Genomic DNA, 19,820 nt, shown 5'->3' on the forward strand with positions numbered 1-19,820 from the left:
AGTTGCATTATAGAAAATAAATTATGTTTTTAATTTCATTTCCAAAAAAAAAAAAAAAAATTAAAAAAAAAAAAAATAGAAAAAGTAGGTTTACATAGGAAATTACTTCTATTTAGCCCTTATATTACCTGGGCATGCTTTATATAGGCTAGGCACAGATTCAGATCTGAGCATACCTGCATCTTAGTAGCTTGGTATACGTGTGCAGAGTCACGTTATGTGAGTCCCTGGTGGCCAAGCCAGCTCCACCCTGGTCCCGTGTCCCAGCCTGCCCTTTGTTGTCCCAGGGAAGTGTCTGATACCCTGGGCTGATCTGGCTGCCATGGCTGGGTGGTCCTGGCTGCCAGGCCCTGCTCTGACTTCCCAGGCAGCCCCTGCAACTTCTGGCTCCCCAGCCCCTCGAGATTGTCATTGTAATACTGATACAGCAAACCATGGATTGGGATCTGACCTGAGCTGCAGAGATTCAGGTGATGAGAAATTATAAGTTAAATTGTATTATAAATTCCCTACCGTGCTAGTTACAGATTGTACTATGTTGACTCTGCTTGTAGAAATCCTGTGCCATTCTAATAATAAATTCTCTTCTGTATCAATCATAACATCCTGTTAAGAAAACAAAGTTTGAATTGTACCTATGGTTTAGTGCTATCCTCACTCTGCCAATATCCCCAAGAGAACCCATCTGTGCTGGGTGACAGTGTCACTCGGATAACCCTGACATGTCTATTAACCAGAACCTCATGGAGCAACAGGGAACTTTTTAGCAAGTGTGTGAAAAGGGCTGGATGTAGTATTTAGGAAATTGAAGGAGATGGTATTCTGGACAGTTGGGCTCTGGATGCTGAGAAAGTTCTGCATTGCACACCCTGGCTACCTTGCTCAAAGGAATATTACTAAATTAAAACTTCTGCTTGCAAATTAACTTACTGTTTTGTTAGTGGGTTTGAAAGAGATTAATTGAAAATGCTAGGACTGAATGTTATCTAGAAGGAAGTTCTTCCATTTTTTTGGTCAGTTGATTTTGGTCATTTGGCATCTTTTTATGCAGTGACTTAAGCAGTTTTCTACTGCAAAACCACTTCTAGGTTAATTTGGAGAGGTTTACAGTGCTTTTCTTTTTCTATTGTTCAACATCTGATTTGAGGTAGACTTGACTTTCAGAGATCACAAGAACTTAGGTGTCCTGTTGATTTGGTGAAAACTCTGAAAAGTCCAGCATCTCTGGAAATCAGGTGTCTCCTGCTCATCTTTCAGAGATGTCTGATTTTGGGTATATCAATGTTGGAGATTAAGTGCAGCTAGTAGTGCTACAGCATTGTTATTAACGTTGGCATTGACTGTCTTGTATATGCTTATTTGAATTTAGAAATCAGGGCATTATGGAAAAATTTATATTGTGCAATATAAATTATATTGAAAAACGAAAGATTTATTTAACTTACATAAGAAGAGAAATATACCCAACGGCTTGACAGTTAAAACCCCCAGTCTTAAACAGAAAACATACAAACTTTTAAATATTTATTTTGAGAAATATCAAATCTATTTTGCTACTCACACCAGTACAGAACTCTCACTCCTTGCCCTCCTTCCTTGTTCTCTTTACAACTTTCTAGGCACCACATACCCCTCCCACCAGGGATGCTTCAGGCGGAATTGTACTTTCTGCTGCACAGCATAGTTTGTCTTTTAAATGTGGGGGTTTTGCCATCTGAAATTCACATTTTTTGCTTTGTTATCAGGGAAAGTCAGAAACCATTGCACCAGGTTTTCTTGGGACTGGTACAAATGCAAAAAAAAGTTAACTACAGCTGATGCCCAGAAGGAAAAGATAGCAGGAAAAAAATGAATTCAACCAAACCAAAAATTGTTCACAATGAGCAGGGAGAAGATAAGGAATGGGTGAATTTCTGATCCAGAAAGAAAGCAAGTGTGTGCAGCATGCATCTAAGATGAGAACAAAAGATAAAGTGTTATCTAGATTAGACGAGAAGTGGGAGATTAGTTTAAAAATTGTGAGAACTGGCCAACTGTGAGGCTTAGCAGATAGCATCTGAAAGGATAGGTGCAATATTTTCTGCTTTAAATGCCTTGGAAGAGTATGGAAGTGTGTTGGCTCCATACTACAGTGCCCTGGTCATCCAGCAAGAACTAATGTGAGCGATGTAATTTGGAAATCTGCAGAGACTGAGACCATATGAGACCAGTGAGTGTATGCATGCTTAACTTGCAAGCAGTTTCAGTTAATAAAATGCCAGAGGAACTCTTTACCTTGTAATAACTTACGTAATCAAGGTACAATAAATATTAACAATTAGAACTGTTGCCATCAGTTAATGTACTTTAAAGGCACTGTGCAATAAGTGTAATAACTTTGCTGGATTTATATATTCATTAATCCCTGACAGCAACAAGAAAGATCAAGATGTTTTGTGGCATGAACTGGATATCTTCAAAGACTTCATTAATAGGAAAGGAGTAATACCTGATGCTATGAGGGAAACTCATATGTCCTTAATATCAAGGTCTTTTTTTTTCAAACACAGAAATAGGTTAGGAAAAAACTTAGTTCACCCAAATTAATCGTGTGACATGATGGAGTAAGAAACATAATGTGTTATGTAAACTGAAATGCTGTTGTAGACTGTTTCAGAATAGCTGTTTCCAGTTAGAGATAACACAGGTTGGTGCTGGTGCTGTATCACTTCTTTTCACAGGGGACATGAGGCCATAATGAGCCAAGCAAGATCCTGCACAGCATGGCAGCAAAGACATTTCCTCACCGTGGCCTTGGCACTCCAGGGCAGCCCAAAAAGGGCCGAGGAGTCCTGTGTGTAACCAGGAGGGATGGCTGACATCACTGTGGGTCCCAGCATTCCCCAGTCCCTTGCTGGCCATTCAGTGCACACTGGGGATGCTGGGCATGGGTGGAACATGGGGATGGGGTGCACAAAATTCAAGGGGGGCCCCAAAGTGGAAGGAGTGGAAGCCAAAGTCGCTGGGTGGAGACCCCCAAAACGGAGGTGCGATATCTCTAAATGGAGGGAGGAACCCACAAAATTGAGGCAACGCCCCAAAAAAACCACATGAAGCTGTTCTCTCCCTCCATAGTTTACCAACAAGAACTATCTACCAACTCTAATTTCAGCAAATAATTTCAAGTGTTTTAGCTGAAAGTCATTCTGAGCAAACTTTGTAGAAGTGATCACAGAATCACAGAGCGTTCTGTGTTGGAAGGGATCCACCGAGTCCAATTCTGAAGGGAATGGCTTGCTGGCAGGGTCAGCACCAAAGACACCCACACCAACTTAAGGAAGAAGTGTCATTTCCTGTAGGGCAAAGCAGCAAAGAAGTACAGAAGGATAAGCTAAGCAATGCACCCGATTATTGCTACAAAAGATTGCCTGTAGGGATGAAGAAAGACACATCACCAGTTACCCTAATACTTGACCATTGTCCTGACACACACGTCAGCTGGGGATGCCCTGTCACACCAAAGGATTGGAGAAGCACTCCCAGTAACGGGGAATTCCTATGTGGTTCGCCCACCCTCAGGCCAGGCTGCCAACTTTGCTGTGAGAGGGCCCAGATTTTATACTGTTGAATAAACAAGCTACCAGAACTTCTAGTGCGGGCACATCTGGTTTCATCCTCCTCTTGGGCAGGGCTCAGGGAGGAACCAAGGGAGTTTGCTTTGACCCTCTACCTTCAAACACAGCCAGATGGAGATGTGATAAATGAAGATGATTTGTGCTAATAATTGTAACTATATTGATATTTTAGAAAATATTTGTTAAAAAGTAATAGGGGAAAGTGATATGTCATTAGCATCACAAAACAGATGTTCGCAGATGTTCATAAGATCCAGGATGGAGTATTGAGATATTTTAGCACAAACGGCCTTGGGAAGGACAAAGTTGGGAAAACCTCCAAGAGTGGAATCGACATTGAGACAAATAATAGTCCAGGCAACTTCTTCTTAGGCAAGAACAGCCTTGAAGACAAAGAAGCTGATATAATTCCAGATAGAGAACCCAAAACAGGAACATAATGCTTACTTATATAACACCAAGCTCCATGTGCATGCGCAACCTGCCAGGTTATTCAGAGGACAGCCAGGAAGACCATCGGCCTTCATCCAAGAAGATCCCTGAAGAGTCCAGAAGACCCCCAGCAACAACAGGAACATGCGCTGTGTAATATGGTGACGTAGACTTCAAGAATCAAAACTGGGAGGAGATTTACAGGAACTATTGATGAATATGTATTAGCATACAGTATAAAAGTTGTCCTTGGATTCTTTTGCCTTTTGTACGTGCGGCAGGGTGAGAGGTCCTCCCCCGTCCCCTGGTTGGTTTTGTTTATGCTTTATCAGAACCACTGCCAAATTTCTCTTAGTAACTACTTCATTATATTTGACGTTATTATTATTTTATATTTTTTTATACCTCAATTAAAATTGCTGCTAAAGTTTAAATCTTGCAGTTTATTGAACTTGACATATGGCACCTCATTCATGACACCAGGAAGAGGCACGCAGGGCCGGGCTGCTGCCTCCTGCAGCTACAAGGGCCTCCTGGCAGCCTGCCTCTGCTGAGGCTCAGGCTGCTCCGGGCTCTGCCGGGGCTCTGCTGCGGCTCCAGCCCAGGCAAGGCCGGGCCCGCTCTCACCTCACAGTCGCTGACAGCTCTGCACCGCAGGAGACCTTTCAGAGCACCCTCTCTGATCTTGCTGCTTTCTCAGCTGAGCAAGGCTCTCCTCCAGCCAAAGACATTGCACTTAGGGATACAAATCCAAGTGGCAGGTGCCCAAATGCTCTGGAGTCACAGCTGAAGGCCTGCATCAGCACAGGATGGTTTGGCTTCCCCTCTTCCCCTTTGGTTTTTCCTGCTAATGCCATTGCCATTTCTGCCTCAACTAGAAGTGCCCCAGATGTGCCAAAAGGGACCAGTGGGCTGTATTCCAAAGACAGTGTGGTCTGGAGAGGATGAATGAAGAAGAGCCTTCTCCACTTACAAACCATACCAAAGAAGCCATAAGCGTGTCTTAGCACCAATAAAAAACACCTGGCAATTCAGAAGGAAATGTTGCGTTTTCTGAAGGGGTCAGAAGGAGGGGAATCTTCCAAATGAGTTGATGCTTCAGAAACTTTATTTAATTCCAATCCTACTCTATAAACCTATACTACAAAACTACTCAACAATCCTACTCTAGAGTCCTACTCTACAATCCTACTCTAACTTGGTTATGGAGATAATATCTTGACTCTTCTTGTCTTCTTCTTCTCCTTCTTCACTGAGTTGATGAGTGGTACCAGGGTGGACGCTGGCTTGGCTGATGTTACAAATGGATGCTGTCCACAGGATAAAAAAAAAAAAACAAAGAGCAGTGAACCATGACTTTCCAAGCTCAGTGCTTCAGGATTCCTTTGGTACTTAGAAAGACCCAGAAAGAGGAGTGACGGGGACATCTGCTCCCCTGTCATCCTTTGCTGGACCTTGCCATCACAGGCAAACCTGGCCCAGAATCCCATTCATCTCTGTATTGTGTTGTCTTCATCTAGCTGGGATTTTTGCCCTGCCAGTGCTCTAGAAATGGTGCTTTCTGTCCCTGGGGTTTCTTCCTTTCAGGAAACTCCAATGACCCACATAGGTCCCTGTCTTTGAGAGACAGGCACCGTGCTAATTTCCACAGGGAGACAGAGCAGTGTCTACCTTTCCATGCCCTGCCCCTCCTGTGCTGGATGGCACCTTCCTTCCCAGCAGGGCCAGCCGAGTGGCGCTGGCTGCTGCAGTTCCATGGCACTGTACCCTGTATTGCTCTACTTCAGTTCTTTTGCCATTAGATGAAACAGAACACCCCACCAAATTACAAAACAGGGTGACAGAAACAGCCAGAAAACAGTGCACCTGTCCTCTCAGGAAATGCGGAGAGAGGTGGAGTTATTCAGCTTCGTGAAGAACAGGCCCCAGGGAGACTTTATTGCCACTTTCCAAGACTTCAGAGTGGCTTTGAAGAAAATGGGGGACATCTTTTTTATCAGGGCCAGTTAACAATTGAATGCAGGCAAATATTTTTAATAACAAAATGGGGATCAAGTTAGAGTAAGTCTGAGGAAGAACTTGTTTACTCGGAGCATGGTGCAACACCGGCACAGGTTGTCCCAAGAGCTTGTAGGTGCCCCATTCCTGCAGGTATTCCAGGTCAGGTGGGAAAGGGCTCTGAGCAACCTGATCTCTTTGAAGATGTCCCTGCTCATTGCAGGACACTTGGACCAGATGACCTTCACAGGGCCCTGCCAGCCCAGCCCAGTCTAGGATTCTTCACCGTTTTCATTTGAACAGCACCAAGAGTGGAGGTGAGGAGGAACGGGGGCTCATCTGATGCCTTGGACCTCACTGGAGGAGGAGCCCATCCCTCAGACACTCTTTCACCTGCAGCCCCTTTGCATTTTACCTGCAGGAGCTTCTTGGCAGACCAGCGCCGTGCCTCGTCTGTCTGCAGGCAGCAGCTCAAGAAGTCACGCAGGCAAGACGAGCATCGGTTGGGCTGCCGCAGCTTTGGTCTCCCTCCTCTGGCTATCAGGAGTTGAGCCTGCAGGAAAAGGAAACATAAGGCTCCAGCTGCTTCTTTCCCATCTGTAACTGCTCTCTCAGATCCCATTGTTTAAGCTCCACTCTGCAGGGCAGTTTCTGCCCTGGCAGAGACCCAGAGATGACTTTTCTTTACCAACCAAAAACCCAAACCCCAGTGCAGCCACAGCTTTTCCAGCATTCAGCAGATCTTGCCTTGGCAGCTGATTTCATTGACTGACCTAGTTAGTGGGAACTACATCAGCAAAGCATGTTTCCTTTTCAGAGGATTTGCACCAGCTTGACAGGCTTTTGAGAAGACAGACTCTGCTACACTAACTAACTCTACTATTTCCAAGGATTAGTACATGAAAGGCATCTCTGCAGTGCTTGTTGGTCCCTTAAGCACAGTGGTCATAAACCAAAACTCATCGAGCTTCTTGTCCTCTTCTAGAAAACAGCGGTACGTGGAAGGCAAAAAAGGAAATCCGCCAGGTAAGGAAACAAACATTTGGAATCTCATATTCAACACAGACAGTTTAAGATGCCTGCACAAATGTATTGGGATGAAAATGCCTGCTTGGGCACACAGGAGCCACCTGCAGCTCTGTCTCTCAGCTGCAAGTTTCAGCTTCTTTAAGTGGCAAAAGGAAAACTTTTCAAGGTCAAATCAGAAGAAGTGCCATCCCTATGGTCACCCTCTGCTCATTTGGATACTCAATCAATGCATTAATGGTGTCCCCATCGCAGAAAGTGTTGGGTAAGAAATGGGAGGTTTTGGCTAGCTCTCCATGGCACCAGGCTGTGGCCTGGTCTCCATAAAAATGCCCATCACAATACTAACAGCTCTGTGCTGGTGGCACTGAAATAGATGGTGACCAAAAAGACTTTGTTATTATCCTCTTCAAGCCAGAGGAAAATTTCCAAGCCTAAAACAGCAAACACACTCCCCTTGAGTATAAATAATTATGGCAGCTTTCTTTCCTTTTCCCACAGCCCCAGATGTCACAAAGAGGGTTTTATCCTGTCTCTCTGCAACTGGGCTCAGCCACTGGACATGGTGGGGAGCTGGAGTCCTCACTGTCCTTAGAGCTGTGCAAGCCAGGGGTGGCCCTGCTCCTGTGGTAAAGGAACACAGCACCGGCGTCAACCGCCCACGTTGGATCCCAGCCCCGGGCACCTGGCTGCAAGCTCATCAACTTGTTAAAGTACCCAGAAACAGCCAAGAGTTTAGTGTACAATTCTAACTGCAGTCGGAGAAAAACACATCCTAAACTTATCCAGGCCACCCACACGCAAGACTGAACAATGTACAGATGATTTGAAAGCCTGAAAGTTTTGAAGGCCAACAGGATTGGGAAAAGATGCTACAGTTTGGAGGAAAATTGATGTGCTGTGGTTAAAAAAAGAACAAGAAAGCAAAAGTGTTGGGGAAGATGAAACAGGGAAACCTTCTAAATATGATTGCCTGTCAAAAGATTTTTAGAATATGGAAACTATAAGCGAGATTGAAATGAAAGTAAGCTTTGAGATAGTTACTAGCCTTAGTTACTGAGCAACTGGAAAACAATGGTATGGCTGGCTGAAGGTAATCCCCTTTTGATTAAACAATACCCTCTGGTTGCAGACAGGTCCAAGGGTCAGAGCAGGCCCTACTAGCTTGGCAGAAGGGGTGCAAAGAGTAGTTTTTAGGGTTTAAAATGTAACACAGTATGGTAATGTAATGATTCCTATAGGCTGTAGCTAAATGCTATAGGATCTGTATCTTGTACTAGATTGGTTAGTGACAATTAGAATATTCAGCACAGAAGAAGATTTAGTGGGCTGTAACCAGAACTTCCTCGCTCTTTCAGGTCTCTCTTTTGGGCTCCTCTTTTGGGCCTGCTCCGAGCTGTGGCTGGCAGCTCCAAACAGGGCCCCTGCAGCCACGCCCTTTGCAATAAACCAAAAGTTCCAAGACCTGGCTTCAAAGATCTCTCGTCTCTGTCCACCCTGACTGTCCTACCCACCATCGCTCCTACACAAAACTACTTGGGCATAGCTTTGGTGGTTGTTTCGTTTTTTCTTTTTCTTTTTCTTTTTCTTTTTCTTTTTCTTTTTCTTTCTTTTTTTCTTTTTCTATTTCTTTTTTGCTTTTTGTTTTTCTATAAAATTGAAACTGGGAAGGTCTAACCTCCATTTCTCAGGCTATTTACCACATGTCTAATCTCTCCACTGAAAAAATTCTTGTCCTTCAGAGACCGAGCTCCAGCAGGGTTCAAAAAGCAAATGAGAAATTTCAGGCATGGCTGGAGGCCAAAATGGCAGGTTTCTGAACTGGTTAGGTTTCTGAACTGGTTACCTTCCTCTTCCCTTCTGATGCAACCAAATCAACAGCAGATGCTGATGTGCTGCAGGGACATTTTCAGAAGGGGACCTTGGTGGAAGTGGTGCCAGCAGATGGCAATGGGATTTTGTCCAATGGCACACTGACCATGGGACAGGTGAGAAAGACAAGCAGGATCAGTGAGTATTTGCACCTTACCGAAACAGGAGTTTCATACTGGTAAGGAACTTCTCGTTCCACCATTTCGATGCCCACGATTCCAAGAGACCATATGTCCACTTTGGGGCCACATGGTTGACCTGTCACCACTTCAGGCGCCATCCACCCAGAAGTGCTGGCCACTGAGCTCCGTCGACTCTGCTCAGGGGTGAGCTGAACAAACAGGCCAGAGTCAGCTGTGGAGAAAAAAACATACCATGAAAGCCAGCTCAAGTTAGGAAATCAAGCAAAAGAATTCCCCACTCTCAGTCTAAGAATGTGCTGTTGAGTCTCCTGGAGAACTGTCCACGCTTGGTTTCCTTGGGGCTTTAGCCAAGGAAGTATGGTATTGACCACTTCCAAAAAAACCCAGGTGTTTTAAGGCTGCTCAAAGCAGTGGCCTTCATTCCCCTGAAGCTTTACATTGTAGCTCCCTCCCTCTGGAAGAGACACACACAGAGCAATGCCACTCTTGACTTCTCGTGGTTCCTTATACCTCTGTGCACATTGCAACTGTGTCATCAGCTCACAGTGGGGGGCCCTGCACTGCCACCAACACCATTTTTGGGGAGCTGGCAGTCACTCAAAGCAGCCCCACAGCCCACATCCCTGGAATGCTGCACCTGACCAAGAATACACTGACCCAGCTTGACAGAGCCGTCGGTTCTGAGAAGGATGTTGCTGCTCTTCACATATCGGTGGATCACATGGTTCGAGTGAAGAAAATCCAGGCCTTGCAGGCACTGAGAGAGAAAACAGAAACAGGAGGGCAAAAATTAGTGATGTGATTTCATTACACAAGAAAGGAAAGAGCTCTAAAAGATTCCCTCTGCAGGGGAATGGCGAGTAATGGCAGAACACAGTGCCATTGCGAGGAAGAGCTTGCTGCTCCACCACTTGCAGAGCAGGATCTTTCTGAGGAAAGGCATGTCAGCTTTTGAAAGAGCAACAGCAGCTGCTGTTGTTGTAGACTGTCCCCTGCAAACCAGCCAGGATGACTGCTGCTGCTGTGGATGTGCTTTCTCCATGCAGAGGACAAGTGAGGGGTTTTGCCAAGGAAGAAAAAGTCCCTCCCTTTGGTGTGAAGTGGATCACTTTGGGTGGGAGGCTGCATGACAAAGGTTTTGTTGCTGGCCTCAGCACAGGCTTAAAGTATCACAACAGTCACCTTCCTGAAGCAAAGAGCATTTTGGCTGCACTACTGTCCTTTTCAGTTGAGGACTATGAGAAATGAGTCTTTTTTCTTTGCTGATCATTTCAAATGCTGCCACCAGCACCATTGCTTTTACAGGCAAGGAATGCAGTGCAGACAGGCTGGAGATAAAAGTTTAGGGAGGGAAGGTGGAGAGCAGCAAATACAGATACAAGGGACAGTGAGAATACAACAGTAGGAGATATGAGTACAAGAACTGAGTACTGTGAGTGCAGGGGCACTGGCAGGCATTTCACTTGAGAGGTTTTTGCTTGCCCATAGCATACCAGCAACACAGAAACAAAGCTTGGCACATGAAATCACTCCAGGTTGGAGCCCTGTTTCCCAGACAATCCTGCCCAAGCCCTGGGCAGCACAGGTGGGATTGCTGACCTCCCTACTGATGGCTGCCATCTCGTCTTCAGACAGGTGGGTCTCGCTGATGACATTACTCAGAGTGCCTCCGTCCATGTACTCCATGACCAGCCAGAGCTGCCCATCCACAAGGTAGCTGAAAGAAGGAAACAAGAGCATGGAGATAAACATGCATGGCTAGGTTGTTTTCTTGATTGATTCTTGTTTCCAAGTCCCTTTGTGACAAGGACAGAATGAAAGGAATAGACATTCCCTCTAGGCTGTGCATTGTTTACAATCTGTCTCAAGAAGAAAGGCACAGCTGTGAAAAAAGGAGATGTCTTCAATTGCCAGCAAGTAAAAACTGCAGGTTAGGAACAGATCAAAAACCTGTCAAACTGCGTGTTTCTGGAAATAAGCACCTAGTCTTCCTGGCATGCAAAGTAATGGAAAAGAGGGGACACAATCCAAGGGAAATCCATGTCAGTTTATCTGGATGTAAGAGGACCCTTGAAAAAAAATCAATCCCCAAAACAATGTGGTGGCTGTGAACTTACAGGCTATTGATTTAGTAAGATATGAGTGATGCAGGTTTTTGAATAATTTTCAAACTCTGTGTACCAGGGAAGACTCATGGAGACAAGATGCACTCTCTTCCCATCCACTGGAGATAAGCAGAGCAATAATAATTAACCAATAATTACAGCTCTATTTTCTGCCAGTGAACAAAGTGGAATTTTACCATGCATGTTTGCAATATGTAAACAAACATTCACAACAACTCACCTGTCTAAATAGTTGACCAAGTTGGGATTCTTATTTGTCTTCATGAGCATGAATTCATTGACTTTTAGTTCCTTCTTCCTCGGTCCTTGGAGATTTATTTTCTTTATGGCCACCTAAAATGACATTGAAAATCAGTAACTTGAGAAGTTGGCGGCACAAGACCACAAGGCACATGGAGCGAGTGATTTTGCAATGCCACAGCCGAGCTGTGCCAAACTGCCTTGTGATTGGGCATTGCAGTAATTAGGAACTGACGTTGCAACAGCCCATTTCTCTGCTCCCTTGGAGGCCACTTACAGGACACGTGGCCACTGAGGTTTTGCCTTGTCCACTTGGTAACTGTGGTGTCTCAACTATCACCCACAAAGCTCTGAGCACACTCCCTGCTGCTTTGTCTGGGATTCAGAAGAAGTAATCCATGCCTTAATACTCTGTGGATATATTTTGGGCTATGGGCAGGGCTTAGGGCTTTTAGGGACACCGTGCAGATCTCTCCCTATGTGCAGTTCCCCAGTGCAGCACTGCAGGTGGCTAAGGAACTACCAGTAACTTTCAGATGCATTTCCTGGCAGCCAGAAGTGAGAATTCAGGACTCTGAAGCCGTAGCCCCAAAGAGCAGTGAGATGCTCAAAGGCACCTCCTTTGTTTTAGCAATGGAGAGCAAATGAGCACATCCTTCTCTGAAAGGAACTGCTGCCCTCCTTGCCTTCCTTCTGGCAGCTGAGAAGGACAAAGACTGTCCCAAATGTATTTTGCAGGCTGGTAGCAGTCTGTGCTTCTTGTGCCTTTTCAGCACAGCTCTACTCAAAGCTCCAGCCACAGCTGCTCACACCAGAGGACCTGCGGGAGATGTTGACATTTACCTGCCCTCCTGTGGCATTGTCAAGTGCTCTGCAAACATCTCCAAAAGTCCTAGAAACAAAAAAGCAGCAAAGAAAGGAGAAGACATTCAGATCTTGCAGTGAAAGCCAGTCCACAGAGGAGATCTCTGCTGCAAATGCCTAAAACCTGCCGGATGCAGGCGGCTCTGCCCAAAGGCAGATGATGCATTTTCCTCTCAAGTGCATGGGCACTGGGCCTGTCCCTGAAGCGTTGCTGTTTACTGCCTCAGCTCCTAAGGAGAGCTCCTTCTTTCATCTTGGGTTTCAGGTTCTAAACTGTGCAGTTTTTATCCTGACCATGGAGTATTTCCTTCAGCAATCTTTTGGAAAGAAATGTTCCTGAGAACTGTTATCTGACAGCTATCAGGGAGTAGGTTGCTCTTTCAGGCAAGCACGTTTCTTCCCCTTTTATTAGTGTGGCTGTATGATTTGGAGATATACAAAAATGCTCAGGAAATTAACACAGAACTGTCCCACACTTGAGAGACAAGGAGATCTTCCAGGTCCTGTTCCTTGCTGCAGGCAAGAACTTGGCAGCATGGAGGTGTCTCTGCCAATGCCTTCTGGGCACACTCACGAATTCGGAGCAGCACTGAGAGATGGGACAATCTATCCCCAGTGTCTGAACATGGGGATAGATATCTGTTTACAGCTGCTCTGACTTCACACTGCATAGATATTCCATCAGAAAAACACCTGGCCCATGGTTATGTAGAAGTAACTGTGGTTGGACTCACCCTCTGCCAATATATTCCAGTTCCGTGTATTTCATCACAGGATTTTCCATGTTCACTATTTTCCCTGAGGGAAACAAAATGCAAGATGCTCACTTTAAAGCAGAGATCCCAGCTTCCAGGAGATTCAAAAGGCAGACCCAGAGCCTGGAGTTTTGAACCCTTTGTGGTTGGCTGGGTAACAACAACAACCAGGCAGACAGCTCTGCGGCACAGGTGGCCAGCACAGAGACTGCTTTTCTACAGCAGTTCCTGTGGGGAAATGTCTCTAAATGTCCCTGGGACACCAAACTCAGGAAAAACATTTGGTACAGCTATGCTGGCACCTGCACACAATAGACTGTCCCTCAGACAAGAAATACAGCAGACGTACTCAGTAGCTCCAGGGAGTCATCCTTGATCTCCTGTTGCTGAGCAGCAGCTGGGTCAGCACTGGAGATGAACAAACCGCCCCGGCTCCGCTTCTCAGGTTGGAGAGCAAAGGCTGCAGCAGGTTTGGTGACAAAGCCCTTGTAGATCTGAGACAAGAAATGAGTTTATGTCAGAAAGGTGGCTGGCAGAGATTAGCCTGAGATTCCATTTCAAATGCAAGCCCTTAGGAAGGTGCTGTCAGCAACATGCAGGGCTCTTAAGTGGGTTTTTTCTGATGTCCACTTCTCAGACTGGATGGGTCAAAACCAAAGGCTAGTTCTACTCGAGTGGATGGCCAGATTCATGGTCCATTTTCATGGATTTTCTGAAGGATCACTGCCACAATGACCATTCTACTTCCTCTCAAGGATTCCTTTCCCCCTCCAAGGGCTTCAGACACACTTGCAGCTCCTTGTTCAAGTGTTCGGCCTCCCCCCAATGTGTCCTCTTTTCCTGCACCATCTTCAGGTCATGCCCAACCTGTAGCACCTTAGGTGGGGACAGTTCCTGTGCCTCACGCTCGCCTCGGGGCTCTTCAGTGCCACTCATTTGCCGGAAGTCTTTGCCGGCTGCCCGGTGAGATGTCAACACTTGCACCTCAAGTCAAACAGAACAAAGCAGTCAGAGACTACAGCTTGTCCCTGTCAGTCAAGAGTCAGTGACTGTGAGGAAAGAACAGATTTACAAGGGATACAGACAGCTTGTTTCAATCCTCCATCTGGGTCACCATATTCCCCTGTAAAAACACCTCAAGAAAAAAGGAGAGCAGGAACAGGCCAGCAGGAATCAATTTGGATGACTGCTGGCCAAAAGGCCAAAGGACAAGTCCCCCTGTCCAGGGCAGTAGTTGAGATTCAGCACACCAGGAAATGTCCTTCTGAGTGACTGTGATACACACTAGAGCAGGATGGCACTCAGAGGCATCACCCCGCTCCCTGCTGCTCTGCACTGGGAAGGCCAGAAGGGCAGAAACCACCAGTTTGGTGACTGCCGTGGCTATCCCTCTTTCACTCACTTGCTTTTGTAGAGCCTGAGGGAGGGGATTAAGTTTTTCTCTGATGATTTTAATTTCTTCCTCCTGCCTCTTCTCCCTTGCCTTGATCTTAGCGTGAGCTTTCTGAAAGTCTGTGTCCAGCTGTTCCTTCAAGTTCTGTAAAATACGAGAGAGAGGATCTTTCATGAGTGGAGTGGCTGCCACTCTTTCACTCACCTGGTTTTGTTGATCGCCCCTCTGCTGATGGAGATTCATCTCCTCTTGAATTCTTCTTGTCTCTTCCTGGTTCCTCTTCTTTACTTCCATGATGGCACTCTGAGCTTCGGGCTGCTCTGCTTGTGGCTCTGCCTTGATGCTCTGTACACACAAATGCAGAGCAAGTGACTGGGAGCTGCCATAAGGCTCAGCTTTTTCCTCTTGCAGCCTCAAAATCACATTTATTCAGCCACTTCTTTCTGCTTCCCTACCCACACCTGCTTCCAATGGAACCCTCTTGTCCCAGTGCTGATCTCTGCAGATTCCAAGGCTCTGTGCTTTCAGTGCCTCTGGGACTCCTGGCCTCCTCACTCCCAAGAGCTCTGTTTTATGCCCTTCTTCCTGCCCTTTCCCTGACACCTGGCGAGTCAGGCTTACCTGGCCATTTTCCTGTGGCTCTTCCACCTGCTGCCTGAGCTGCTCTTCCTGCTCTCGGGCTCTCAGCTCTCCCTGAGTCTGGCATGGCATCTCTGATAAGGCAATCTGCTCCTGCTCTTTCTCTGGAAGGATCTGCACAGAAAGCAAGAGAAGATGGGTTTCAACTTTCCATAGGACATTTGTGGGCCAAGACTCAAGGACTGATGGGCTCACACGTTTCCAGAGCACTGTGCTGCTGCTCTCCTGGGTCATTCTCTGCCCCTGGGGAGGCACAGATTCCAAAGTGACCCTGGCACTACAATCAGGGGCCATCTGGGGCTGAAGCTCCAACAGCCTCTCAGGCAGCTGACAGGGAAGGTGTGGCATTTCTCAGGGGTCTGGTGAGGGCCTCCCTCTGCTCCTGCCATGTCCTGTTTGTCTTTCAGTAGTGACTGACACCCAGCTCAGTCCCACAGCTCCATCCTGCCTCTGCAGGTGGCTACCTGGGTGAGCTCACCCTTTATGAGAGACACTTCTGGAGTTCATGTTCTCTTCACCACCTAAAACATGGAATTCTTCCACCTCTCTGGGACAGGCAGAAAATTAAAGAATTAACTGGGGGCCTCAGGACGAAGAGGCTGGAGGAGGAAAACAGCTCTGAGGGGAAAAAAAACACCATATCTGGAGGGGGAAACAGCTCTGCCTGCTCAGAATCAGTCAACAGAACGTGTCTCTAATCCTCTCCTGAAAGGGATGCTTTAGGTGAACTTTGCACCTCCAACTGCTTTGGACCAGAGCCAAGAAGATTCAATTATGCAAATGACAGATAGATAGATAGATAGATAGATAGATAGATAGATAGATAGATAGAAATATAGTACTCACTCTTATAATCTCTCTTTCCTATCGTTTCTGTTGCTACACACACTTGGTAGCCATTGCCCTGATCAGCAGCAATCCTGAGATTGCTCTCCTGTTGCTTCAATAAACCACACTCCCAGGGAATCTGGAGCACTTAGGTCCTTATGGAATGCAATCAGATGCAGAGCATTGCACTGGGAATGGCACTCTTGCAGCATCTGTGCTCGGCCAAGTGCTTCTCTTGGACTTGACTACACTGAGAGTGCTAAAGGGGCTGTAATCAGAAATAAAGCCCAGCCCCTTCCAGCTCCTCTGATCTCTGAGGACAAGCTGGAATGCAAGACCACTGATTTCCTGCTCAATTCCCAAACACCACATTTACTGATTCCCTGGGCTGCAAAAAGGCAGAGGTACTGTCAATATGAATGCGAAGTGCAAGGCCCTGTTGACTGGCCTGGCACCAGAACAGCTCCTTCTGCACCAAGCTCGCTGCCCCAAAAAATGTGTTCCCATGCAAAAATACTGCATCCTCCAAAAACATCACCTTACAAAAGAAAATGCAAGCAGAATCTAAACAAGTGCTGGAAAAGGGCAGAAAAGTTTGAGGAAAATAGCCCTGCCTTGCTGAGAAATGAGAAACTGAACAGGAATTCTCCTCCTAACAAAGGAAGAAACCACAATATGAAAGAGTCACCAAATGAAGTGTCAAAAACACCTGGATGCAGTGAGATGGTATTTGTAGAAGAAATAGCATTTGTAGTGAGCACTATCTTGCAGGGATTTATGGAACTCTGCCTGGAGGTCACTGACGAGCCTCCCGTTGTCCAGGCTAAAGCTCCCTCAGCACCTCCTCCTTGGCCTTGCGCTCCACAGCCTTCCCCAGCTCCCGTGTCCTCCTCTGCACACGCTCCAGCCCCTCAAGGACTTTCTGCTCCACAGGGGCCCACAACTGGGCACAGCACTCCCAGCTGTGGCCGCAGCGCTGCCCAGCCCAGGGGGACGCTCCCTGCCCTGCTCCTGCTGCCCCACTCTTGCTGACACAGGCCAGGACACCCTTGGCCTTCCTGGCTCCCTGGCCACGCGCTGGCCCACCTTCAGCTGCTCTTGACCGGCACCCCTGGGTCCTTTGGGCCCACGCAGCTCCCCCACCACAAACTTGCCCCTTTGACTTCAAAGACAGCAGCCACAATTCCAAGATGTCCTTCCTCTGCTCAGCAACACAAGACAGCAGTCAAGGACTTGCAGCTTCACCCCCACCCGAGGCACTAATGCCATTTCCAAAGCTGCAGGCTTCATCCCAAAACGCAACCAAAGAAACTTGCCCCTTCTGCTTTTTGCCTAGCAAGAAGCCTTCCCTACAAGGCACTTGCTTCCTTTGGCCTCACCCCACAAGAATGGCCTACCCCAGCTTCATGGACAATGCAATCATCTCCTTGCCGCTTATCAAAAGCCAAAAGAGAGTGTACAAGTGAAGAACTGCTGCAGAAAACTGCAGAACACTTCCACAAGCCAAACACACCTTTGCAGAAAGGGAAAACAACTAAAGAAAGCCCTGTGACCTCCAACACGAGCACCTGTGCCCTTGGCCACGGCCCTGCAGAAGCCAGAGACAGAGCTTCACTGAGCCAAGCAGGCAGAAGCTGAGCCGCAGCCCCCAGCTCTTGGGTGCCTCAAGGTGACAGGCCAAAGGCCAATTTCTAGCTGTCCCTGCCTGCAGGAAATGGCCGCGTCCTGCGGGAGTCCAGCACTCAGCATCCTCAGCCAGCAACAGCAAGTGCTGGCTGCTCAGAAACTTGCAGCTCTGCCTTGCACTAAAGACAGCACCACCCACAACTGGCACTTACTCTCTTGGAAGCATCAGGCTCTGCTGTGACCACAGCTGCAGGCTTGTGGTCGTCTTGCTCCTTTTGCTCCTCTTTGGCTTCTTCTCCAGGAGCAGAGGGAACCGGGGCAGAGACTGCTGCTGCTTCTGTCATCTGTGGCAAGAGAGAAACATGAGGGACAGGCCGTTACCTATGGTTTAGAACCTCCTTTCTCCTCGCATCTACAACCACCTCTTCGAAGGAGAAATCATCAGCATTCTTAGCAATGGCATTCTAAGTCACTCTGGCCAGATTAAAATGGGCTAATTCAAGAGAACTCTGTTTGCCTCGGAATTTGATAGTCCTCCCTGGCTGCTATCTGCAAGGCACAGTGCCTCTGCACAAGGGAGCTTTTAGCTCTTGAAAGCTGTGAAATGGAAAAGTAGGAAATAGCCAGCAAGGCCTTTGCTATTGCTGCGGCAGACATGGAAAAGTAAAAGTGGATCAGAATCCCATCCGGTGCAGGAAAAGGGCAGGAAAGCTTGTGCAGAAGCATCTTTGCTTGCTGGGAAAAGAGAAAATGAGCAGGGCTTCTCCTCCAAGCAAGCCAAGAAACCACAAATTGGAAGTGTCACCTCCTCAGGTGGCTAAAGCCCTTGCATGCAGAGCGGGGATGTTTGGCAGGGAAGCAGGCCTTGGGGTGAGCGCTGTCCTCTATGGATCTATGGAAGTGTGCCTGAAGGGCCCTGACGAGCCTCCCGTTGTCCAGGCTAAAGCTCCCTCAGCACCTCCTCCTTGGCCTTGCGCTCCACAGCCTTCCCCAGCTCCCGTGTCCTCCTCTGCACACGCTCCAGCCCCTCAAGGACTTTCTGCTTCACAGGGGCCCACAACTGGGCACAGCACTCCCAGCTGTGGCCGCAGCGCTGCCCAGCCCAGGGGGACGCTCCCTGCCCTGCTCCTGCTGCCCCACTCTTGCTGACACAGGCCAGGACACCCTTGGCCTTCCTGGCTCCCTGGCCACGCGCTGGCCCACCTTCAGCTGCTCTTGACCGGCACCCCTGGGTCCTTTGGGCCCACGCAGCTCCCCCACCACAAACTTGCCCCTTTGACTTCAAAGACAGCAGCCACAATTCCAAGATGTCCTTCCTCTGCTCAGCAACACAAGACAGCAGTCAAGGACTTGCAGCTTCACCCCCACGCGAGGCACTAATGCCATTTCCAAAGCTGCAGGCTTCATCCCAAAATGCAACCAAAGAAACTTGCCCCTTCTGCTTTTTGCCTAGCAAGAAGCCTTCCCTACGAGGCACTTGCTTCCTTTGGCCTCACCCCACAAGAATGGCCTACCCCAGCTTCATGGACAACGCAATCATCTCCTTGCCGCTTATCAAAAGCCAAAAGAGAGTGTACAAGTGAAGAACTGCTGCAGAAAACTGCAGAACACTTCCACAAGCCAAACACACCTTTGCAGAAAGGGAAAACAACTAAAGAAAGCCCTGTGACCTCCAGCACGAGCACCTGTGCCCTTGGCCACGGCCCTGCAGAAGCCCAGAGACAGAGCTTCACTGAGGCAAGCAGGCAGAAGCTGAGCCGCAGCCCCCAGCTCTTGGGTGCCTCAAGGTGACAGGCCAAAGGCCAATTTCTAGCTGTCCCTGCCTGCAGGAAATGGCCGCGTCCTGCAGGAGTCCAGCACTCAGCATCCTCAACCAGCAACAGCAAGTGCTGGCTGCTCAGAAACTTGCAGCTCTGCCTTGCACTAAAGACAGCACCACCCACAACTGGCACTTACTCTCTTGGAAGCATCAGGCTCTGCTGTGACCACAGCTGCAGGCTTGTGGTCGTCTTGCTCCTTTTGCTCCTCTTTGGCTTCTTCTCCAGGAGCAGAGGGAACCGGGGCAGAGACTGCTGCTGCTTCTGTCATCTGTGGCAAGAGAGAAACATGAGGGACAGGCCGTTACCTATGGTTTAGAACCTCCTTTCTCCTGGCATCTACAACCACCTCTTCGAAGGAGAAATCATCAGCATTCTTAGCAATGGCATTCTAAGTCAATCTGGCCAGATTAAAATGGGCTAATTCAAGAGAACTCTGTTTGCCTA

The 19,820-nt window shown here is 47.6% G+C and overlaps 1 protein-coding gene across 1 annotated transcript; it reads right to left on the minus strand.

The window, feature by feature from the left end:
* Positions 1-5,136: 5,136 nt before the first annotated feature.
* On the minus strand, positions 5,137-13,526 carry LOC128822285 (serine/threonine-protein kinase PAK 3-like). The gene is made up of 9 exons (XM_054003975.1): positions 13,420-13,526; positions 13,050-13,113; positions 12,295-12,343; positions 11,432-11,544; positions 10,685-10,802; positions 9,743-9,842; positions 9,100-9,296; positions 6,460-6,597; positions 5,137-5,356 (listed from the first exon to the last, which is right to left on the minus strand). The coding sequence occupies exons 2-9, from the start codon at positions 13,097-13,099 to the stop codon at positions 5,249-5,251; spliced, it is 873 nt and encodes a 290-aa protein (XP_053859950.1). The 5' UTR covers positions 13,100-13,113; positions 13,420-13,526; the 3' UTR covers positions 5,137-5,248.
* Between the last annotated feature and the right edge of the window lie 6,294 nt (positions 13,527-19,820).

This window comes from Vidua macroura, chromosome Z (assembly GCF_024509145.1).
Source record: "Vidua macroura isolate BioBank_ID:100142 chromosome Z, ASM2450914v1, whole genome shotgun sequence".
Taxonomy (NCBI): domain Eukaryota; kingdom Metazoa; phylum Chordata; class Aves; order Passeriformes; family Viduidae; genus Vidua; species Vidua macroura.